The sequence below is a fragment of the Perognathus longimembris genome, chromosome 17 (assembly GCF_023159225.1).
Source record: "Perognathus longimembris pacificus isolate PPM17 chromosome 17, ASM2315922v1, whole genome shotgun sequence".
Lineage (NCBI taxonomy): Eukaryota > Metazoa > Chordata > Mammalia > Rodentia > Heteromyidae > Perognathus > Perognathus longimembris.
The window spans coordinates 6254696-6278220 of NC_063177.1; the positions used below are offsets into that span (position 1 = coordinate 6254696).

A 23525-nucleotide genomic window follows, 5' to 3' on the forward strand; every position below is an offset into this window, starting at 1 on the left:
TGTAGGGGACCCGCAGCCGGCTGCCCGGGGTGCGCGGGGGTGCGCGGCGTTCGGACCCTGCCGCGCGGACGCGTGCGCGCGCCCGCACGCCCCCTACCGCGCCCTTCCCCCACGGGCCGCTCCCGCCGCGCCGCCGGCCGCGCCCCGCCCCCGCCCGCAGTGCCCGGATGCGGGTGACGTGCGGCCGCCATCTTCCTGTCCCAGGCAGCCAGCGCCAGTCGGAGCCAGCGCGAGCCGCCGCCGCCGCCGCCGCCGCCGCCGCCGCCATCACTGCCGCTGCCAAATCCTCCGCCCGTTGCCCCCGCCATGTGAGTTGGCCGTCCGCCGCCCGCACCGCGCTGCCCCGCACCGGCCGCTCGCCCCAGAGAACCGGCCTGGGAATGCCGGGGTCCCCGCCCCCGCCGCCCCCCGTGCTCGGGGCCAGGCTGGCGCCCGTGACTGCGTGCGGGCGCCCGAGAACCCCCGCCCGTCCCGGGCCAGCCCGCGCAGGCGATGGCCGCGGGAGGGCGCGAACCCCACGTCCACCCCGCCCCGCCATCGCAGCCCCCCGAGACATTCCGAGTTGACCCCGGACCGCATCTGCGAGGTCCCTGTCGTTTGTCAGGCAGGGGAAACTGAGGCCTGAGGAGCGGGAGGGAGGGCCTCACTCAAGGTCACGCAGCTCACCCTCTGCGAGGGCCGAAGAGAGACCCCGGGCGTCCAGCGATGCCCTTCTTCCCGTAAAGAAAGACTGGAGGGACGATGGATGGACAGGTGGATGGGCGGAGCCCTGGCCGCAGGGCCGGAGGCTCCAGCCCTGGGTCTTAATCTGTTCCTGCTCCTCAGGTCGGCTACCGCGGCCACCGTCCCGCCTGCCGCCCCGGCCGGGGAGGGTGGCCCCCCTGCACCCCCTCCAAACCTCACCAGTAACCGGAGACTGCAGCAGACCCAGGCCCAAGTGGATGAGGTGAGTGGTGGTGTGTGGCCTGCGTTGGCAAACTGGGTGGGGGCTTGGTTGGGTTGGTGATGTTGACAGTTCATGCCTTTGGATTTTGGGTCAAAGACATGCTACGTCCCCATCTGTTTCCATGTCTGCCTGCTCTTGGAAGGATGCTGGGGTGTGTGTGTGTGGGGGGAATCGGTCGTGCTATCCTGGGGTGTGCCAGCTCCCGGAAGGTGCTGTGGTGATTGAGGCTGCCTGAGGACCCACAAATAGAGGGTGTTGCTATGACATCTGAGATGTCTACCGGCATGTTTCAGATATATGTTCCTTGCATGTCCCCAGGTGTGCTAGGTATGTTCTATGTGTCCTTGGCATGTTAGTCTTGCAGCACCAGGTACGTGTTCTGTGTGTCACATGTTTGAGCAATGCCTTCGGTGAGATGAGCATTGGCACATATCTGCCTCTTTGGGCCCTCCCCCAGGTGGTGGACATCATGAGAGTGAACGTGGACAAGGTCCTGGAGCGAGACCAGAAGCTGTCAGAGCTGGATGACCGTGCTGATGCGCTCCAGGCAGGGGCCTCCCAGTTTGAAACAAGTGCAGCTAAGCTCAAACGCAAATATTGGTGGAAAAACCTCAAGGTTAGGGGAAGGGAAGTGGGATAGGTAGGAGGGGACTGGTGGGTAAATGGTGTCCCAGTTTGTCATACTGATACTCCTTCTTCTCCCCAGATGATGATAATCTTGGGAGTGATTTGCGCCATCATCCTTATCATCATTATCGGTGAGTGGGGCAGGAGTGGCCAGGGCCCTTTCTCTGGAGAAGTTTTCCTTATGGATTCAGGGTTTGAAGGTCATTAACCTAGTTTTCATTCTTCAACAAAAGACACATGTCATTGCTAAAGGCAGTTGTGATTCAACTAGAGCTGAAAACTTTGATATTGTGTCACCTCATTTTGCCTGGTTCTGGGCAATTTGTTGAGTTTGGAAGCAGAGAAACTGAATTGGTCCCCAGTACTCCTTTGAGAACCCTATGGACCTAAGAGCCCATTCTAGGAACCTTGGAATTGGGAAGTAGGAGACAAGAAGGGCCCAGGGGCTGGGAATATGACCGGGAAGTCAGTTATCCCACTGAAAGCTTGTGGCCAGAGGATTAGGGGACTTTGGCCCAAGGCTACCTCATAGATTTGAAAGGACCTTGGGACCTACCTGCCCCAGCCCCTTTGCCTTACAGATGAATAAGAGAGGGAAAAGGACATCAACCAGCTGGGGAGTGGGGAGGGTTGGAACAGGGCTGGGTCTGACACACTGCTTTCTTTCTCTTTCTTTCTCTCCCCTTTTCCTCATTCCCCTTCTCTTACCCTCTCTCCACAGTTTACTTCAGCACTTAAATTCCCGAGGAGTCTGCCCTGCCTAGAGAAGGGCCTCTCCCCTAACCCCAGCCGTTCCTCCACCTCTCAGCCATATCTTTCAGCCCCCATCCCCTGGATCCGTGTGTGTGTGTCCGTGTGTGTGCTCCCCTGTAAATAGCCAGCTGTTATTTATACATATATAATATTATATATATTTGGTCTGTTTGTAGTTTTATTACTAGAAGATTTTTCCGGTTGTCCTTAACACCCCTTACTGAGATTTCCATCACCTTCTCTCTCCTACCTTCCTTTTCCCTCTCTTCCTAATCAGTCCCAAATTCCTTCATTTGCATCTGCTATGCAATACTCCCTCCCTTCGCCTTCCCTTGGATTTAATCTGACCCTCCCCAGCTCACCTCCCCCCTATTCAATCCTCACAAAAAAATAAGTAAAACACACCTGTCCAGGCCTCCTTAGATGTGTCTTTGCATCAGTTGGGAGGCTCTGAGACTGGCCCCACTTGGTCCTAAGAATCCCAAAGTCTTTTGGGAGCTCCCAGCATGTTAATTAATGTATCATTTGCATACCAACATCCTTTTAGTTTCCTTTTTTTTTTCTTTTTCTCTCAATCTGTTTCTTTTTTACTGAGGAGTTAGTCCCATTGGTCCTTGTATCACACTTTCATTTGCACGACATTACTTGCAGGTGGTGGGGAACCTGGGCTTTGGGGGAACCAGGCTGCTCTGGCCCCCAGAATTGTCCCTTCCTAGCCCCTCTATCTAGTCCAGTTTACCTCTCCTAACTCCATTTTCCAAACCTCTTGTATCCTTTGCTCCCTCCCCCCAGCTGGTGTGTAAGTGTCTTGGAGTTCAGTGTGTTATGATGGACCAATAATTCTGCCACTTTGGGGGTCTCTCCCTACATTCCTGCTCCCCAGTTTTCATGTGGGGGCACTCAATTGACATTCCCATGGGGTTTTCCTCCCTCTCATCTGCCTGTCCCACCTCCTCCTCCCACCAGGAGAGTTGGGGGTTGGCTACAATCTTATCTCTTTTGGGAGGGGTGGCTACCAGTGTTTGGGGGGGGGGGTCATCACTGCCTTGCGGGAGGAGTGGGAAAAGGCAGAGAATCCCCCCAATTCCTGCCTAAAACCTCTAGCCTCCCTCACCCGTGTTAGAGGTTGGACTGAAATCGTGCCTCCCCAATTTGGGGGATGTTGCCCCCATCACTGCCCAGCTCCTCTGACTGCTACCCTGTATTCAGGGTGGGATACTAGTCACTGCCAATGTGTGGATGATACTTGCTGGATGATGGGGATCCTCACCCCTCTCCAGGACTGTTGAGGCAAGAGAAAGAGAATGAGCGAGAGAGAGAGCTGTCCTTTCAGTAGGTGAAGTTATAAGAGGAAGAAGAGTCTAATGACTTTTTACTAAATGGCACAGTTTTAGGGGTTTGAGGGTGAAGTCCCTTAACCTACCACTGGAGGGGGCCCCAAACTCTATCCCCCACACACTGTGTGAGGGGGAGCAGGGAGATTTAAACTGTTGTGTGAAAGGGTAGGAGAGATGCTGGGGGTGGGGGTGCTGTGTTCTAGACCCCCCATATTATCCCAGTGTCCCCTGCCTTCCCTCTTCCCCTGCCCCATACCCCCAATTCTGTGGCGCATCCAGATTGTGAAAATGTACAATAAATGTGTAATGAGTAACAGTATTGTCTGTTGTAAGATCTTTTCTTAAAACAGCAAGAAGGGTATTGGACTTGTAGGTACAAGGGTAAGGGTTTGGGCTTTGGAGGCACTTCTAACCTTGGGCGGTGCCTAGTGTGATTCTCAAAAGTGCCCATTGGGTGGGAGGAGGGCACCAGGTATTGATCATGGAAATGTCACTAAGAAACCAGTGTCTGAGTGGTGAAACCTACAATCGGTTACCGAGTCCCACCTCCTGTCTCTCCTCCTAGGTTTAACTCCTAGGTGTTCTGTAGTTGCTCCCATGGTCATTCAGTACTATGTAGAAGTAGATGATCACTTCTAGGAAGCATTTCTTTAATTTTTTTTTTGCCAGTCCTGGGCTTGGATTCAGGGCCTGAGCACTGTCCCTGGCTTCTTTTTGCTCAAGGCTAGCACTCTGCCACTTGAGCCACAGCGCCACTTCTGGACTTTTCTATATATGTAGTGCTGGGGAATCGAACCCAGGGCTTCATGTATATGAGGCAAGCACTCTTGCCACTAGGCCATATTCCTAGCCCTCTTTAATAAATTCTTATTGAAAGTCTGGGGATTCAGCATGCTGGCTGCTAGCCTTACATTCATACAGGGCATATTACCCTTGAACTCTTTTTTTTGTTTGTTTGTTTGTCAGTCCAGGGGCTTGAACTCTGGTCCTGGGCACTGTCCCTGAGTTCTTCAGCCAGGGCTAGGGGCTCTACCACTTGAGCCACAGTGCCACTTCCGGTTTTCTGGTGGCTAATTGGAGATAAGAGTCTCAAAGAGTTTCTTGCCCAGGCTGGCTTTGAACCCGATCTTCAGATCTCAGCCTCCTGAATAGCTAGGATTACAGGTGTGAGCCACTGGCACCTGGCTTCAACTCTGTTTTATGCCTTGTGACTCTAGATCTTATCCTAAACTCCCAGAGCTCAAGGTTTGTCTTGTTCCTGATATGGCACCCCATATTCCATGTCCCTTTTTTATTTTTGTGCTAGTCCTGGAATTTGAACTCAGGGCCTGGGAACTGTCTGAGCTTTTTTGCTCAAGGCTAGTGCTTTACCACTTGAGCCGAAGTTCCTGCTCTGGATTTTTGGTGGTTAACTGGAGATGAGACGCATAGACTTTCCTGCCCTGACTGGCTTGGAACAGAAATCCAAAGATCTCAGCCTCCTGAGTAGCTAGGAGTACAGGTGTGAGCCACCAGCACACTGCTCTCGGTTCTTCAACTATGAACAAAGGCTCCTACTTGAGCTTCAGAGACCCAGCCTTCTGGTCTTAGCACTAAAATCAAATTATATAGGAAACCTAGATATTGTTTCCCAAAGGCTCTTAGAACTTCTAGGAGCATGTGTGCACACACACACACACACACACTTGTGCTTGCCAATCCTAGGGGCTTGAATGTATTCTGAGTGCTGTCCTTGAGTTGTGCTCAAGGCTAGTGCTCTACCATTTGAGCCGCAGCTCTACATCTAGCTTTTGAGGTGGTTAACTGGAGATAAGAGTCTCACAGTCTTTCCTGCCTGGGTTGGCTTTGAGTCTCCATACACAGATCTCAGTCCCCTGAGTTGCTAGGATTACACTGGCACCTGGCTTTCCAGGGGTTCTTTTAGACAGGGTCTCACTAGGAAGTCCAGGCTGGCCTCTCAGGTACCATCATGCCTGGCCCAGGGATACATTTTTTTTTTTTTTTTCCAGTCTTGGGGCTTGAAAATCAGGGCCTGGGCACTGTCCCTGTTTCTTTTACTCAAGGCTAGCACTCTACCACTTGAACCACAGCACCACTTCTGGCTTTTTCGGTTTATGTGGTACTGAGGAATGAAACCCAGGGCTTCATGCATGCTTGGCAAGCACTCTACCACTAAGCTGCATTCCCAGCACCCAGGGATACTTTTCTTACTAAGAAAGCATTTTTTTTTTAAAGTTGTACCAGGTAATTTTTGTGGGGATGGGAAAGGGTTGGGTTTTTGATGGGAGTGGGGTGGTGGGTTTAATTGATTCTTTATGTGCAGGTCTGAGGCAATAACAGTGAGTTGCTGTGAAAACAGCATAAGCTGCTGCCCTTGTAACTGCATGGGAACATGTCACCTGAGTGTCCTCTGAGTTCATATACAAGTGTTTAAACTGGGGTATGCAGATGTAGTGTTTTTAATAGCTCACAGGTCTAAGTTACTAAAATGACAACAAGATAAAATTCCTTTAATGTTATATAATAATTTTAGAATTAATCTTGTTTTACAAACCTTTAAAATAAAAGATAATATGCTTAGCTATCTTTTGAGTAATATAAACTTTCTTAAAGTCCCACACTTTTGGACCATGGCAGCTAAGTTTGTAATTTAAGCATTCATATGAACTACCTATGGACATATATTAAACTGATTGACAAAAAAAATAGATTTAAAAGGGCTGGGAATATGGCCTAGTGGTAAAGTGCTCGTCTCATATACACGAAGTCCTGGGTTCGATTCCTCAGCACCGCATATATAGAAAAAGCCAGAAGTGGCGCTGTGGCTCAAGTGGCAGAGTGCTAGCCTTGAGCAAAAAGAAGCCAGAGACAGTGCTGAGGCCCTGAGTTCAAGCCCCAGGACTGGCAAAAAAAACAAACAAAAATAGATTTACAGGCCTCTTTCCTGGAGAGTCTCATACAGAGGATCTAAGGATCCCAGGTGGTCTTATAATTGAGTACACAGTCTACAGTAATTTGCACCCTTATAAAGGACTTAACTGTATGCTGGGGTTATGTGCTTTATTTCCTGGATCCCTTGTACATTTTTGGATTTCCACAGGTCCTAGGACATACTTTTGGTGTCTGGGACCTGGGTTCAAGTTTTAGCCCCATTACTATCATATTAATTTATTAAAATTATGTAATCTCTGGGTATCTCAGTCTTGTGAGGAGGTGGATAGTATGCCGGCCTCCTTTAAGTTTGCAAGAAACGCCTGGCCTGGCCCTCAGGTGACCATCACGTGGAGACTGTTGTGTTCACCGCCATCATCTTGATCTGGCTCTGAGCTCTAAAAGACCATTTCACCCTAGTGCCTCATCTTAAAGCTTTGGGGATTATTGTAAATGCAGGCCGCCTAGGACCAACCAGGAGCACTCCAGTCACGCCTAGTTTTCTGGTTAGTATCCCACCTACGCCACCGCCTCTCACATCTGCGCCTGCGCACAAGTCGCGTTCTCAATGCGCCTGCGCAGACTCAGCAGTCTTAGGTAAGTGTCGTCAAGGAAAATCCCCAGCTTCTGGGTAAACAAGTTGCCGCGTGAGGTCTCCTGCACGTGTCCCGAACATCTCCGAGACCTCTCAGCCTATCAGAAAGTTTGGAGGGCAGGACTGGCACGTGCGTCACCGACCTAGGCCGGTCGGGGTTGTTTCCACAGCCAATAGAAACCTAAGAAGTGGGTGGAGGCGTGGCTTAATGTCAGACTTCCAATCAACGCTCTAGGGCGGCCCCTCCCTCACGTGTATCTATCACTAACAGTTGTTGTACTGTCCAATGAAAAGATGAAGGTTGAAAGAGCTGCCAATAGAGGCTTAACTGGGGCGGGTCGGCCGCACGCGGCGTGGTGCATGGGATAGCTCCTCTAAACCAATAAGCTTTGGGAGGCGTGGTAGCCCAGGCGGTGGGCGGGCCGGAGAAGCCTGTGGTGTAGCTACTGTAAGTCCCAGTTGTGAAGAAATTCAGCTCCTTGTGCGCTCCGATCGGTGAGTGCCTGGGGTAGGGAGGTAAAGGGGTGGGTCGATAAGAGTTTGGGGTGTGTACTCGGCCAGAAGGGGTATTAATGGTATGAGGGGAGGGGTTATGTGAATATGTGATCGCCTTCAACGGGGATCGGTTCTGGGTTGTGGAAAATATGAACGGCGAATTCAGAGCCCTAGAGTGGGGAGGGTGAGAATTAACGACATCAGATTCCCTCGCCGCTCTAGGATGTCTGGACCCAACTGCCAAGCAGGGAGTGCTCAGAATCCTGAAGGAGCTGAAGCCCTTGCTTCCTAGGGAGGTACAAGGATGGAGCCCCTGAGAGCTGCGGGGCGAGGAGGGTGGGATGTTCTCTGTGGGTGAAGGCGTCTTAAGTCTGAGGCTGAGAGAGGCCCTAACAGGGTAGGTGGGCAGGTAAGGGTTACAAAGGTGATTTGAGAAAGGGTAGTGCTGAGATTTGCGACCCAGACCTAGTCTTATAGCAGCTATAGATGTCTCCCATGGGCAAAGAGCAGAATTTGGGCCTCAGAACTATCTTTGAGAAGGAGATGATGTAGCAAGAGATGATGTAGGGTTCTGTGAGGGAGTAGGGGTTTGTGCAGATTTGCAGTGTATATATGACTTCTTGAGCCACTGTGGTGAGGAGGCACTGGAGGATGCTGTGGTATCTGTCAACAAACAGGCCTGTGGTAAAGTGGCCTGCAGCAAGGCCACTTTAAAATGGAAGACTGAGATATTTAGGTTCTTACACAGTTGTTGGAGCTGGGACTTTCTACGGAGATATCAAGTAGTTTTGAAGCATGGGGAAAATCTGCTCTAAAGATAAGTGTGTGGGTGGTACAAACCATGTCTTGAGAACAGGCCCATGTATATTGGATGTTTGAAAGGTCCAAGTTTGTCAGTGATGGAATGCAACTTAGAAGCTAGTTGAGGGAAGATTACTGTGGGGAAGCCAGAATGACAAGCCATCATTAAACTCAAATTTGAACCCTGGGTACCATTTGTTAAGCTGCTGAGAACATGTTACAAGACAGACAATTGAGGCGATTTTAAGTAACTATTGATCTTTAATTGTCCCTTGTGAAACAGAATAACACCCAGCTCACAGGGTTGTTCTGGGAATTAAAATAAGATTATGTGTAATATATGTAAAGTGTTAAGCACAATGCCTGAATCATTTTTTTAAATAGCAATAGCTATAGGGTGACAAAACAGCAGTGATAATGTAATTTATGTGAATGTTGTATCTGGGAATTAGTCTCACATTTTTATGTTTTTCTGGAAGTTTTGATGACTGTTTCCCTCTTCCTGATTCTTCTGGTCTTCAGGCAACAGCCCCAAATTCCCCCACTCCTCCCCTCCAGGATCTGGGAATCAGACAGGGCTACTTGCTCTGTCCCAGTTTGATTTCTTCATTCTAGACCCATTTTCCTCCCTGTCCCTCCCTCCTTCTGTTGTTATAGCAACAGGAGATTCAGGCACTGAAGGGGGCCTCCCGGAAGGAGCAAAGGTGCGGTGCTTGTGTTCTCTCGCAGAACTGTACTGGGTCAACAGCCGTGTACAGTTTAGCGGAGGGAAAGCTAGTGCCAGGAGCTGTAGGCACAAGTACAAGGGTGGGCAGATTTGAATACCAGAGAACCAGACATTGAGTTGGGAGAGGTGAGACCCCTTGCTTCGAACCCTCTCTCCAGGAATCCCTGGCTTTGGGACAGGACAGCGGTCGTTGGGTGGGGGGAGGTGCCTGGGCTGAGTGCATGTCCTGGGCCACCCGCCAAGAGAACACGATGTTCCCAAGTGCGCTGGCCGCCGCCCTCTGTGGCTGGCCAGCTCCCAAACCGCTGCCTCTCCAGCCTCCCTGCCCCACATTCCCCGGCAGCCTCGCCCCGCCTTCTTCCTCCGCTTTGACGTCACCGCCGTCTCCCGCCCCCTCTCCCCCCATTGACGGCAGCAGAACCTGGTTACTGTGGGGACCGTGAGACGGGACAGCCGGGGCCTCGGGAGCAGGTGGGGGGGCTGCTGGAGCGCTGAAACCTTTTGTTTGTGCAAAAGACAGATATGGAGGTGGAGGTGGGCGAGCCGGACTGCCTGGGTCAGAGGAGATCACATCTAAATCCCTGAGGAGAGGTGGGGAGGGAGAAAAAACTGTTTCCAGAGAAGAGGGATTTTTTAAAAAACGAGTGGGACTGGGTCACAGTATGGGAGCAGGGAGGGGAATTATTTTCAAGGAGAGGAGGCTGAAAATCCAGACTACTCTTTTGTTTTCCTGCGTTGGTTTTTCTGGGTTATTTTATAACATCCCCGTGTCCCAGCTTTTCCCAGAGCCCTCCTCTTTCCCCCGTGGGAAACACCATTGTTGTAGAAGGTTTAGCCCACGTGACAGTGAGGGGTGTGCACCTACAGCTGATTAAGTCGGCAGCTGTATGGGGGCCTCTTCTCTTGCTACCCACGTTTCCTGTGCGCCCCAAGAGGAACTACTCATCATAGTCCTAGATGGGACGATTTGTCACTGCAACTCTCCTGGACCTCGATTGGCACCTTATTTTCCCAAGCCAACCTCCTCTTCTTCTTCTTCTTCCTCCTCCTCCTCCTCCTCCTCCTCCTCCTCCCTCCTCCCTCCTCCCTCCTCCCTCCTCCCTCCTCCCTCCTCCGTGTTTTTCTTCTTAAAAAAATGTAACCTGCCAGGGGAGCAGTGGCTCACATCTGTAATCCTAGCTACTCAGCAGGCTGATGTGAATCGTGGTTCAAAGCCAGTCAGGGCAGGAAAGTCTATGAGACTCCAATCTCCAATTAACCACCAGAAAACCGGAAGTAGCCCTGTGGCTCAAGTGGTACAGTGCTAGCCTTGAGCTGAAGAGCTTAGGGTTCAGCCAGGAACGGGAGTTCAAGCTCCATGACAACCCCCCCCCCCCAAAAAAAAAAGCCTTCTTTCTATTCACCTCTGAAGTTCCTTCTCCATACCTATTATTATTAGAAACAAAACCATTTGCTTATAATCACCTACCATGTGTCAGGTCCTGTTTGGTGAATGTAAAGTAGGTGAGACAGATGAGATGGCTTCTGGGTCCTTGAATCTTGGCTTTCTCTTTTCCAAGCAATGAGGATATGAAGCACTTGTCACCATACCTTTTTCTGTGTAGGGCCTTACTGGCCTCTTCTCTCTGCCCCCCTACCTCCTCCCTATGTAGCCCTTGCTTCCAAGTCCCCACCTTTGCCCCTTCCCACTAGTGGGTGGCTGCATCTTCTAAAGAAATACTAGTCACCAAGTGGGCTGCTTAGAGCCCTTTTCTCTGATTGGCCATTGAAGCACCTGCTGTTGTTTTCCTTCACAACCTCCAGTGGCTCTGGCTCCTCTTTCCATGGTCTTCATCCTCCCAACACCTTTTCTTCTCAGTCACACGTGGACTGAGAATTACCCTTGTACTCACAGATTTGAAGTACCAGAGGAAGGGACTGTGCTCCTTACATTTGATGACAAGGCTGGGAAGAACCTAGGAAACGCCAAGCCGAGTATCTGTCTCTGTCAGGGGGCAGCCATTTCATCCAGCTTGATTCAGCTCCTAGGATCTATGTTCCTTTTCTTACCTGGCCAAGCCTGAGGTGTCTGTTTCCTCTAGGCTGGTCAGTGAAGTTGTGAAACCAGGCGCTTAAGCACCCATTGTGGCCTGAAGAGGGGCAGCTCGCCTCTCTTCACTTCCTTTTTATTATTCACTATGCAAGGCATCCTGCGCCCATTGGCTGGGCTGTGTCTGAAGCCCTTCCGTCCAGCGCCAGCACCCAGGTCCACGTGCGGCCGTGTGTGTGACACAGCCCTGACCTCAGTGGGGGCCTGTAGCCAATCAGGCGCCGGGACGAGATCCCCAGCCAATTGGGGGCGGGGCCTGTGGCTCAGCGGGCAGGAGGCCAATGAGGGGCAGTGCCTGGCATTATGCAACCCGCCTCCCCGCCTCACGGAGCTCCTACTCGGTTACGGGCTGGAACGGCAGCAGGCAGGCGGCTGGAGGCGCTCGAACAGCACCAGGTAGGCATCCTTCACAGCCACCCCGAGGCCTGGTCTCTGTCCCTAGGCGGGGCCACCTCCACTTTCAGCCCAAGTGCTTACATAGCACAATTATTTTACCGCCTTCTTTTTCACGGTCTATCCCTTCCCTGCCTCCCGGGACCTAGGTGATCCTTGCAGTCCTGTACCGGGTGTCCTCACTTCCGACCCGCTCACGTCGTCTCTACCTTTGCTCCTCAGATTCGGACATCCCGGTCCTACAACAGACCTTAAGCGGGCACGTCTCACTCCCACCTCCTTTCTCGTCTCCTAGAGGCCCTCGGGTTTACCCCAGCATTGGACCCTTTAAGGCCTTCGGCCTTCCCCACCCTCCCCCTCCAGTCCCTGGCCCCGCGCCGGCCGTGATGTCAGCCGGCTTCAGGCTGGAACATCCCGTTCCCGGCGCTAGTTCCCGCTGTTGGCCACAGCCTTCCTTTTCTTCTGGCTCAGAAAAATGCTAGGGGATGGGGGTGTGGTTGGACCGACGGTAGGGGAAAAACTGCTGGCTGCTGTGCGTTCCCAGCCCAAGTCTTCGGTGCCGGGATCGGGTGGGAGGTGGCTAGCCAGGTAGCGGGTGAGGAGAGCGCGTTTCTGGGTCCTTGACTGAGGCAGGTGCCGGCTTCAGCCCCCTGGTTGGGAGGGTGACGGGCCAGAGAAGGAAAGGCTGTGTCGTCTTGACCTGAGTGACAGCGTCCGGGGGAGAGCTTGACGGGGCTCTTGCGGGAGGAGGCCGGGGGGGGGGGGGGGGAGGCCAGGATCGGCCTTGGAATCCCGGGTAGGTTGTTCCTCTTCGTAGAGCCGCCTGTTCAGGGTGGGCGGCCCCCGGTCGGCCCGCCAGTGTGGGGGTGGACTGCTCCCCCACTTCCGCGGTGGAATCGGAGAGGGGTCGCCCCTCCCGTCCTCCAGTGGTCCCTCCAGCAACCGCTGAGCTCAGCGGCTGACGTCGGTTTCCCTGGCGACCACAGCGGCGGCGGAAGCGCGTGGTGGGCCCGCGCACGGCGGCGCGCATGTGCGGCGGGGGTGGCGCCGCCCCCGGATAAATTTAGCCCGGAAGCCTAAATATAGGAAGCGATCCGCTCACACCCCACCGAGCCGCGGCCTCGGAGTCCCGGGACGAGTGTGGGGCCGATGCAAAGCTCGAGGATGGGAAACCTCCAGGCTTTGCCCACAGCCTGTAGTTCAGGTCTACTGCTCGGGTTCTGGTTAGCCCAGCATGCTGGCAGGGCATATGGGGAACAGCCCCGGAGAAGGCCCTTTCCCGCCGCGGCGCACCTCGGGGGACCCAAAACAGAACTTGCCTGGGTTCCAATTTGGGAACCTGGGTTTTAGGAGTGGGGACCAGGCAGGGAAGGGTCTGAGTAAAGCGGGAAGGTGCTGTGGGACTTTCTCCAAGCCCTCTTTCCTGGTCTCTTCCCTCCAGGTACTCGCTGTAATCGCACTTTTCAACTTTCAGCGACAAAGCCTCCATTTTACTCTCAACCAGGCCTCAAGGCCCCCTTGTGCATCCGTGGTGGCCTCACCACCCTCCCTGTTCTCCTCGTGCCCTCCTCCCCATGGCCCAGTTATGAGTGGTCCCCTGGAAGGGGCTGATGGGGGAGGAAACCCTAGGCCCGAAGAATCTTTTTGTTCTGGAGGAGCCCCGTCCCCTGGACCCCCACAGCATCGGCCTTGCCCGGGCCCCAGCCTGGCTGATGATACCGATGCCAACAGCAATGGCTCAAGCGGCAACGAGTCCAATGGACATGAGTCCAGGGGTGCATCTCAAAGGAGCTCGCATAGCTCCTCCTCTGGCAATGGCAAGGACTCAGCCCTGTTGGAGACCACTGAGAGCAGCAAGAGGTGTGTCTGTTTGTCTGCTTCAGGGTTTGGCAATGAGACTGGGTAAGCTTGAGCTATCCTGTGTTACTGCTCACCTGCCCCTCATCTTAGGTTGTTGCTCTCTTCCCTAGCACAAACTCTCAGAGCCCATCCCCACCCAGCAGTTCCATTGCCTATAGCCTGCTGAGTGCCAGCTCCGAGCAAGATAACCCATCTACCAGTGGCTGCAGGTGAGTGGGGTGAAGATTGTAGGAGAGATCTTGGGTTGACAGTGGCAATCTGGAACTAATATCTTTACCCCTTGCTTTCCTGTGGGCTCTGCAGCAGTGAACAGTCAGCCAGAGCAAGAACCCAGAAGGAACTCATGACTGCCCTTCGGGAGCTCAAGCTTAGACTACCACCTGAGCGTCGGGGCAAGGGCCGCTCTGGGACTCTGGCCACTCTACAGTATGCACTGGCCTGTGTCAAGCAAGTGCAGGGTGAGTGATGCTTCTGGTGGGGGGAGGTCACACCATTGGCCATTGTGTGTGTTGTGGGTCAGTTCTCTTAATGAATTCTCCACACATACCTTCACCCTGTAGCTAACCAGGAGTACTACCAGCAGTGGAGCCTGGAGGAAGGTGAGCCTTGTGCCATGGACATGTCTACCTACACGTTGGAGGAGCTGGAGCACATCACATCTGAATACACGCTTCGCAACCAGGTATGCTGCAACCTGGCCCCTCCATCCCAGCAGGTCCTCATCTCTACTCCCACCCCACCCCCAGCTCTGAATCTGCTCTTGTTCTTTTGCTAGGATACCTTCTCTGTGGCTGTCTCCTTCCTGACTGGCCGAATCGTCTACATTTCAGAGCAGGCAGGTGTCCTGCTGCGTTGCAAGCGGGATGTTTTCCGAGGTGCCCGCTTCTCAGAGCTCTTGGCTCCCCAGGATGTGGGTGTCTTCTATGGCTCCACTGCCCCATCTCGTCTGCCCACCTGGGGTCCTGGGGCCTCTGCAGGTGAGGTGCCCAAGAGTTTGTGGGGAGGGAGGAGCATCTCTAGGAAGCACCTGCTTTGAGGGGCTAGGATTAGAGCTTTCCCTTGCTAGGTTCTTTTCAGCCTAGGGAAGGGGTGAGGGGTTATACTCACTGCCTTCCTCATCTATGCTAGGTTCAGGTCTCAAGGACTTTACCCAGGAGAAGTCTGTCTTCTGCCGTATCAGGTAGGTAGAGAGAGCAGGAACAGCCTTTCCCTCTTATCTTTGTTCTGTGAGTAACTTTGAGGCCAAGGCAGGGGGATTCCGTTGAAAGTTCCTAATTTTCTGCTCTCCTTTGTCAGGGGTGGTCCTGATCGGGATCCAGGGCCTCGGTATCAGCCATTCCGCCTAACTCCATATGTGACCAAGATTCGGGTCTCAGATGGGGCCCCTGCGCAGCCATGCTGCCTGCTCATTGCAGAGCGTATTCACTCGGGTTATGAAGGTGGGTAAGCCCGAGAGCTGGTCTGAGATGTGGGGAGAGGAAGGATTATCTTAAGTCTGCTGGGAGGAACAAGCTGAGCCCTTAGGAATTTGGAATAAGAAAAGTATTTTAAGGATGAGATTCAAGTCCATCTTAAAGGTCAGGTCATATAAGAATCCACAATCAGGAGTGATATGAAGAAGAGCAAAATGGTGTCTTGGCAGTTCTCAGTGTTGCTACTGGCATGAGGTACAAGAAAGATCCAAGCCCTCTCTGTGCTGAGATGAGGTCTGAGCTGGGGAGGGGATTGCCAGGCAGCCTTGGTATCAGGCGAGGAAGGAGATCTAAGGCGCTGGACCATTCTGGATGAAACATAACAGCCCATGTTGTGTGCTGCAGCTCCTCGGATCCCGCCTGATAAGAGGATCTTCACTACCAGGCACACACCTAGCTGCCTCTTCCAGGACGTGGATGAAAGGTGAGGTCAGGATCTGGAGGAAAGGGGTGGCCAAGGATGAGACCAAGTCCACTCTGACACCTCTTCCCGTGGCAGGGCTGCCCCACTGCTGGGCTACCTGCCCCAGGACCTCCTGGGGGCCCCAGTGCTCCTGTTCCTCCATCCTGAGGACCGACCTCTCATGCTGGCCATCCACAAGAAGAGTGAGTTTCTCTCTCATCCTGCATCACCTCCTGGCTGTCCCTGGGGCTTCTTCAATGCCCTTCAGGATTTCTATGGGTAACCCTCACCTCCTTTTCCTGTTTCCATCAGTCCTGCAGCTGGCTGGGCAGCCCTTTGACCACTCCCCTATTCGCTTCTGTGCCCGCAATGGAGAATATGTCACCATGGACACCAGCTGGGCAGGCTTTGTGCATCCTTGGAGCCGTAAGGTGGCTTTTGTATTGGGCCGCCACAAAGTTCGCACGTAAGTAGGTGGAGCCCCCTAAGCTGGCATTACAGAGTGTTGATATTATGGGATGGGGCAGGACTAGGGACAGGATTGGACTCACGGTTTCTCACCCCTCAGTGCCCCCCTGAATGAAGATGTGTTCACTCCCCCGGCCCCGAGCCCAGCTCTATCCCTGGACTCTGATATCCAGGAGCTCTCAGAGCAGATCCATCGTCTGCTATTGCAGGTAAGATTTGAGGAGAGAGCCTTGGAAGGCAGAGAAGGTAGTAGGAAGCAGATATAGGTGTTTAACCTGTGCCTTTCCCTACCACAGCCTGTTCACAGCTCCAGCCCCACAGGGCTGTGTGGAGTTGGCCCTATGACATCCCCAGGCCCTCTCCACAGCCCTGGCTCCTCCAGTGATAGCAATGGAGGGGATGCCGAGGGGCCTGGACCTCCTGCTCCAGTGAGTAATCCACTTCTCTCATTGCCCCTTCCTTAACCTCCTTCGGAATCAGCATGATTCCCTTCAGAACTTTGTTTCATTCCTCTTCCTTTTCCTCATTGGCTTTTCCTCTCATCTCCTTCCCCCCTTCCCCCCCACCATGCTTCCAGGGCTCTGTCCTGGTACTTTTTTTTTTTTTTTTATGACTCTGGTTCCTGTCACTGGCCAGGTCCTTAGCATTTTGTATTTCCCAGGTAACTTTTCAGCAAATCTGTAAGGATGTCCATCTGGTGAAACATCAGGGACAGCAGCTCTTCATTGAGTCCCGGGCCCGGCCTCCACCCCGGCCTCGTCTCCCTGGTGAGTTGATAATGCTATGTATGGGATTAAGAGTAAGACTCAAGGATCTCCTGTCCTTTAGCCCCAACCAATGTAGCTTTTTCTCTCTTTGATCCAGCTACAAACATATTCAAGGCCAAGGCCCTTCCAAGCCAGTCTCCTGACCCAGAGCTGGAAACAGCCCCTGCTCCCATCCAGTCCTCACTAGCCTTAGCCCCTGAGGAGGCCGAGAGGAAAGAAGCCTCCAGCTGTTCTTACCAGCAAATAAATTGTCTGGACAGCATCCTCAGGTAAGCCCTGGCTGGCATCTTCTCCCCTAGCCCCGCTTCTGCCCTGTCCCAGACCCTGCCCTTATACCTTCTCTTCCTTCCATCCCAGGTACCTGGAAAGCTGCAACATCCCCAGCACGACCAAGCGTAAATGTGCCTCTTCTTCCTCCTACACCGCCTCCTCAGCCTCTGACGATGACAAGCAGAGGACAGGTCCAGTCCCTGTGGGGGCCAAGAAAGGTAAAGAAGCAGTGCATGCCCAGTTCCCACCACCCTGTCCTGGCAGCCGTGGGTCTCTGTACTTCTGCCTTGGGTCCCCACCTTGCTCTGCCCTACCCTCTTCCCCTGCCTCCTGATCTCCAGGCTCTTCCCTTCTGTCAATCCTTTGCCCTCCTCCCTGGGATCCCCTCTCCTGACCTCCCAGTGGGGTGAGGGCGGTAACCAGTGCCATCTCTCCGCACAGATCCTTCGTCGGCAGTGCTGTCTGGGGAGGGGGCCACTCCTCGGAAGGAGCCAGTGGTGGGAGGCACCCTGAGCCCGCTCACCCTGGCCAATAAGGCGGAGAGCGTGGTGTCCGTCACCAGTCAGTGTAGCTTCAGCTCCACCATCGTGCATGTAGGAGACAAGAAGCCCCCGGAGTCGGGTATGGGCATGGAGCGAGGTGGGCAGTGCCCAGGGCCCCACTTGGTCCTTCAGCCATATCTTCCTCTTGCCTACCCTTCCCCTCCTACCTCCTGCCCCCAATGGAGAGAGGAAGACCTCCCCTTTTAGCTTACTGTTCCCTGGCTTTCCACCCTCCCAGCTTCTGCAGGGGGCTTCTCCCCCATTCTGCTTCCTATATTTTTACTCTCACTTGAAACAAAGCCTATAGCACAGGGGGCTTCAACCCTGAGGTGCTGACCACAAAGGGTGTGAGGCAAGGGATCTTAGAAGATCCCTAAAAAAAAAAATCTTTGGGTATGGGCTTCCAAAACATGTGAAGGGAGAGGGAGAGTAAGGGGTGGGCTTCTCTTTACAAGAGGACTTGTTACAGGGTCATCCCTAAGGGTTCCTAATGGCCACTGTGGGGGAATTGAGTACCCTCTGTTCCCTTAGGACAGCTTAGGCATGTTGAGGAGGAGGGTCCAGGGTCAACCCTTCCTCTGTTAGAGAAGTGGCCTGGCCATTCACAGGAGGTGCAGGTTAGGTGGTGGGGCAGAGGCCAGGGTTGGCGAGGGTGTTAAACAAGGGAGGGTGTGGTATGGGTATGTTGATCCCCGAAACATTCTGATGACCTTTTCCCTTTCTACCTTTCTCAGATATTGTTATGATGGAAGAACTGCCTAGTCTAGCCCCAGGACCAGCCCCCAGCCCAGCCCCCAGCCCCACTGTCATCCCCGACCCAGCTCCAGATGCCTACCGCCCGGTGGGCCTGACGAAGGCTGTACTGTCCCTGCACACACAGAAGGAGGAACAAGCCTTTCTTAGCCGGTTCCGAGACCTCAGCAGGCTTCGTGGACTCGACAGCTCTTCTGCAGCCCCCTCAGCCCCTGGGGAGCGAGGTAGCCATCTGGGGCTTCCTTGAGCTGCCTTCTGCGTAGTCTAGGGCCAACTGGGGGTGGAGGTGGGGAGCTTGAGGGAGATGTTCTAGGCTGCAGTCAGAAAAGCAGGCTGGGGGAAGGTTGGTACTGAGATAGAGGGTGGAGGGGCTGTGTTCCAGGTAAGCTATTTCAGGCCTTGCCTGGGGGCAGGGGTAGAAAGCACCCATCTAGGAAACTCTCACTAATGGGGTTAGGCTTCAAGGGCAGATGGAAGGCATCCCTTCCAGGTGCCTGAGGGAGGCTCTGTACAGATGGCTGCAGGACTCAGGACTCAGGCGTGGGCTTTCTCACCCACCTCTTCACTCCATTGCGAGCTAGGCAGAGCACGGTCTCTACTGGCAAAAGGAGTACCCAGGCTGGCAGCGCCTGTGGGAGTTTGGCAAATGGACTGAAGCTACCTGCCCATTCGCCCTTGAACTCTTCCTGCCACTTCCCATCTGCCAGCACACCTCTGCCTCTTTGCACACCCTCAGCTTGACCCTAATGTAACCTTGCCTTTTTCTGGCTCCTTTCTCAATAAACCCCCATGTCCCTGGCTCCTGTGATTCTTCCCTGAAGGTGCCCCAGCCCCCCATGTCACTTCTGTTTGGGCAAGCTGAGAAGCTCTGTCTGGGACCTTGCTGCCCTTTCGCTGTCAAAGTGTCAGGGAAGTGGGGGTGGCAGAGGCATGAACCCCCAGGCAGGGGTCCTTCCTAACCCTGGTCTCTCCCCACAGGCTGCCACCATGGCCCCGCACCCCTTGGCCGCCGACACCACTGCCGATCCAAAGCCAAGCGCTCACGCCACCATCAGACCCCCCGGGCTGAAGCCCCTTGCTATGTCTCCCACCCCTCATCTGTGCCCCCTTCTGGCCCCTGGCCCCCTCCACCAGCCACTACTCCCTTCCCAGCAGTGGTCCAGCCCTACCCTCTGCCAGTGTTCTCTCCTCGAGGAGGCTCTCAATCTCTCCCAGTCCCCACCCCTGTATCCCCGACTGCTTTCCCTTCCCCACTCGTGACCCCAGTGGTAGCCTTGGTACTCCCGAACTACCTATTCCCGACCCCATCTGGCTATCCCTGTGGGGTACCCCAGGTCCCTGCTGAGGGGCCCCCTACTCCTGCCTCCCACTCACCCTCCCCATCGCTGCCCCCACTACCCCCCAGTCCCATGCACCGCCCAGATTCCCCACTGTTCAATTCAAGATGCAGCTCCCCACTCCAGCTCAACTTGCTGCAGCTTGAGGAGCCCCCCCGTATGGAGGGGGCTGCTGCTGCAGGGGCCCCTGGGAGCAGTGCTGGGCCCCCGCCTCCCAGTGAGGAGGCCGCTGAGCCAGAGGCCAGACTGGTGAGCACTGACCCCCTGTATCCCTCTGCTAGCCCCCCACCTGGTGATGCTTCCCCCACTGGTGTCTCCTGAGCTGATGTCACAGCCTCCTAGAGATGGTGTCATGGGTGGGAGACCCCCAGCTGAATTTCTAACCGAGGCAGAAATCAGCTTCCTCCTCTGTGAAGGGACCGTCCTGTCTGTCTGACAGGTGGCGAGGACATCCCTGTAACTTCTGAGAGCGCATCTGCCACTTGGAAAGGGTCCAGCGTCACCGCCCTCCTCGTCAGCTCTCTCCTCAGCTTGGCCCCCTGTCATGGAGTGGGGAGCCAGAAACCTCTTGGGTTGGGTGTGCGTTCCCTGCCCCAAACCCTGGCAGAAGCGGTTGAAGGAAAGCTGAGCCTTAACCCCTTTCCGTCCCCCTCTGCTCCCCTTCGTCTAGGTGGAGGTAACTGAGTCCTCCAATCAGGATGCGCTCTCTGGCTCCAGTGATCTGCTGGAGCTGCTGCTGCAAGAGGACTCCAGATCTGGCACAGGCTCCGCAGCCTCAGGCTCTCTGGGCTCCGGCTTGGGCTCCGGGTCTGGTTCTGGCTCCCATGAAGGGGGCAGTACCTCAGCCAGCATCACTCGTGAGTGCCTACCCTCCAGCCTTTCCCTGGGTACGATGGAGATAGGAAGCCAGGCCCTCTCTATCTTGGCTTAGCCTATTAAGGCCTGTCGCCTGGATGTGTGGCCTGGTGACCCTGAGGTTGGCTGCCTGGCCTGGTTCCATTGGCTTGTCCCCATCTCACAGGCAGCAGTCAAAGCAGCCATACAAGCAAGTACTTCGGCAGCATTGACTCTTCGGAGGCTGAGGCTGGCGCTGCTCAGGCCAGGGCTGAGCCTGGAGACCAAGTCATTAAGTATGTGCTCCAGGATCCCATCTGGCTGCTCATGGCCAATGCTGACCAGCATGTCATGATGACCTACCAGGTGCCCTCCAGGTGAGCAGCAGCAGAGGCCCCTCCACCTTCCTTGGAGAGCAGGAGGGAAGCTAGCCTACCTTTGCTGCCCAGCTAATTTGGGGGGTTCTTTTTTCTGGGGCTGGCTCTGACATAGAGGTGCCCATCCTATCCCCTGTCCCTAGGATCCCCGTGAGTAGTTCCTCCTAGGATGAAACCAGATAACCTGGTTGCCTCCTGGGTTCAGAAGTGGAGCAGAAGGCAGAGGAGTTGTGAGAGAGGGATACCTACCCATGGACCGTGGCTCTAGGTTCCAGCCTCTACCTTCCTCACACAGGGACATGGCCTCTGTGCTGAAGCAGGACCGGGAGCGGCTTCGGGCCATGCAGAAACAACAGCCTCGGTTCTCAGAGGACCAGCGGCGCGAACTGGGTGCCGTGCATTCCTGGGTTCGGAAAGGCCAGCTGCCTCGAGCTCTTGATGTGATGGTGAGAGAAGTGTGAGATAGGGAAAGAAAAAACTCAAGTTCAAGAGATAAGGGCTTGGCTGGGAACATGGCCTAGTGGCAAGAGTGCTTGACTCATATACATGAAGCCCTGGGTTGATTCCTCAGTACCACATATATAGAAAATGGCCAGAAGAGGTTCTGTGGCTCAAGTGGCAGAGTGCTAGCCTTGAGCAAAGAGAAGCCCCTGAATCCAAGGCCCAATACTTGCAAAAAAATGTGTGTGTGTGTGTGTGTGTGTGTGTATGAGATATAAGGGCTGGCGGGGTTGGGAATATGGCCTAGTGGTAGAGTGCTCTCCTCGTATACATGAAGCCCTGGGCTTGATTCCTCAGCACCACATATATAGAAAAAGCCAGAAGTGGCGCTGTGGCTCAAGTGGTAGAGTGCTAACCTTGGGCAAAAATAAGCCAGGGACAGTGCTCAGGCCCTGAGTTCAAGCCCCAGTACTGGCAAAACAAACGAGATAAGGGCTGGGATGTAGCTCAATGACAAAGCACTTGCCTAGCAAGTACAGTGTCCTGGGTTTGATTTCCAGTCAAAAAAGAAAAGACCAAAAACAAAACAAAAAGCCCCAATACAATTGAACAAACAAAATCCAAACAAGTTGAAGAGATAGAAGATAAAATGCAGGTTGCCAGTGGCTCATACCTGTAATCCTAACTATACTTTGTAGGCTGAGATCTGAGGATTACAGTTTGAAGCCATAGGCAGGAAAGTCCACGAGACTATTATATCCAATTAATCACCAAAAAGCCAGAAGTAGAACCATGGTTCAAGTGGTAGAGTGCTGCTAGCTTTGATGAAGAAAGGAAAAAAGATCTAAAAAAACCCATCAGTGTCATTGGATTATTAATTCTGAAGGATGTTAGTCTTCTGGATTATATAGTATTAAGCCACCTAAGGGTTTTTTGTTTGTTTTGTTTTTTCGCCAGTCTTGGGGCCTGGGTACTCTACCACTTGAGCCACAGCACCACTTCAGGCTTTTTCTGTTTATATGGTTCAGCTGAGATATTGAACCCAATGCTTCGTGCATGCTAGGCAAGCGCTATATCACTAAGCCACATTCCCAGCCCCCACCTAGGTTTTTGTAGAGTGTTTTTGAACACACCCTATGCCAACATACATTGTGAATATCATATAGTTGGGGGTCTGGGTAGAGAGTACTAGGAATTGTAGCCTTGGTCCCTAGGTACACCTGCAAGGGCCAGTTTCTTGAGGATCACCATTGAGTTGGGCGTGGGAACTAGACTGGCAGATTTCCCATGAGGACCCTGCCTAATGTATTCATTTCCCTTTTCCCTCCCAGGCCTGTGTGGACTGTGGTAGCAGCACCCAAGACCCTGGGCACTCTGGCGAACCACTCTTCTCTGAGCTTGATGGACTGGGGCTGGAGCCCATGGAGGAGGGTGGAGGCGAGGGGGGTAATGGGGGTGGGGGTGGGGGTGGTGAGGGTGAGGGCATCGAGGAGACTCAGGCCCAAGTTGAGGCCAAGGTCTCAAGTTCTCAGGACTCTGCCATGGAGGAAGAAGAACAAGGTGGGAACTCATTCAGTCCAGCCTTACCTGCTACAGAAAATGGTACCAGCTAGACTCCATTTGGGGCCACTTGCAGCAGTCCATGAGAGGCTTCCTTCTCCCTTGTTGCAATTCCTAGAACTCAGATGTGGCTGGACCAACCAATAGAAAACCTTCCCGGCTTCTCCCACTGTAGGGGGCAGGACCCCCATCACCAGCCCAGGATCCAGGGGCTACCTCCAGCTCCTTAGGGAACAGAAGGTGGAAGTTTTTAGTCCAGCCTAGAGGTCCACCCTGGAAGGTGACATCATTCGCTGGATGAGATTGCTAACAAGCTGCTGAAGTGGTCTCTCCAAATCCCAGCTGAGCCTGAGTCCCAGTCTGAAATTTGGGGCCGCACTTATTTATTGGGGAAGACAGCCCTCTCTCCTGCCTCTTCAGATGGGAGTGGGGGAGCCTGGGGCCCAAGCAGGACCCAGGGGTTTGAACCCCTCGCTGCTCCAGGGTGGAGGAAGTTGGTGGACCATGGAGTCCCTGGTGCTGCCCCTCAGGTGGGACCCAGGTGTTCTCAGCTCTACCCTCTACCAATGGCATTTGTGTTTTTGATATTGTGTCTTATTTTTTAATACAAAACAAAAACAACAACAGTTTGTGGACTGAAGCTTTGGGTCTGGGTGATGAGGGGATGAGTTGCCCTGAAGAAAGTTGTAGCGAGAGTGCTGTCCTAGGTAAATCTCTCCTGTCCCACATGCTTTCCTGAAAATCAGG

General features: G+C 53.8%; 2 protein-coding genes across 8 annotated transcripts; both read left to right on the top strand.

The window, feature by feature from the left end:
* The first annotated feature begins 161 nt into the window (after window positions 1–161).
* Window positions 162–3978, top strand: Vamp2 (vesicle associated membrane protein 2). Of its 2 annotated transcripts, XM_048366122.1 has the most exons (5): window positions 162–308; window positions 826–946; window positions 1404–1562; window positions 1653–1704; window positions 2295–3978. In XM_048366122.1, coding segments are annotated over exons 1-5 (351 nt in total). In that variant the 5' UTR covers window positions 162–306; the 3' UTR covers window positions 2312–3978. The 2 variants fall into 2 exon arrangements, with proteins under 2 accessions (XP_048222079.1, XP_048222078.1); XM_048366121.1 differs by lacking the exon at window positions 162–308 and having other exon boundaries at window positions 386–946.
* Window positions 3979–7578: 3600 nt separating this feature from the next.
* Per1 (period circadian regulator 1) lies at window positions 7579–23391 on the top strand. Of its 6 annotated transcripts, XM_048365678.1 has the most exons (24): window positions 10479–11697; window positions 13136–13554; window positions 13665–13763; window positions 13858–14012; window positions 14115–14236; window positions 14330–14531; window positions 14683–14734; window positions 14851–14993; window positions 15372–15450; window positions 15526–15632; window positions 15742–15895; window positions 15998–16106; window positions 16194–16325; window positions 16559–16664; window positions 16762–16933; window positions 17022–17152; window positions 17376–17555; window positions 18211–18453; window positions 19208–19399; window positions 19436–19815; window positions 20237–20423; window positions 20588–20777; window positions 21073–21223; window positions 22550–23391. In XM_048365678.1, exons 1-24 carry the CDS (start codon window positions 11605–11607, stop codon window positions 22829–22831), a joined length of 4080 nt encoding a protein of 1359 aa, XP_048221635.1. In that variant the 5' UTR covers window positions 10479–11604; the 3' UTR covers window positions 22832–23391. The 6 variants fall into 6 exon arrangements, with proteins under 6 accessions (XP_048221637.1, XP_048221635.1, XP_048221634.1 ...); XM_048365680.1 differs by lacking the exon at window positions 10479–11697 and adding an exon at window positions 7579–7684 and having other exon boundaries at window positions 19208–19815; XM_048365677.1 differs by having other exon boundaries at window positions 19208–19815.
* The last annotated feature ends 134 nt before the right edge of the window (window positions 23392–23525 follow it).

Coding starts and splice junctions, on each gene's coding strand:
- Vamp2 (XM_048366121.1), top strand. CDS start 746: ATGGACAGGTGGATGGGCGGAGCCCTGGCCGCAGGGCCGGAGGCTCCA. Junction 947..1,403: donor CCCAGGCCCAAGTGGATGAG/GTGAGTGGTGGT, acceptor GCCCTCCCCCAG/GTGGTGGACATCATGAGAGT. Junction 1,563..1,652: donor ATTGGTGGAAAAACCTCAAG/GTTAGGGGAAGG, acceptor TCTTCTCCCCAG/ATGATGATAATCTTGGGAGT.
- Per1 (XM_048365677.1), top strand. CDS start 11,605: ATGCAACCCGCCTCCCCGCCTCACGGAGCTCCTACTCGGTTACGGGCT. Junction 15,633..15,741: donor GCTGGCCATCCACAAGAAGA/GTGAGTTTCTCT, acceptor TGTTTCCATCAG/TCCTGCAGCTGGCTGGGCAG. Junction 21,224..22,549: donor CTCGAGCTCTTGATGTGATG/GTGAGAGAAGTG, acceptor TTTCCCTCCCAG/GCCTGTGTGGACTGTGGTAG.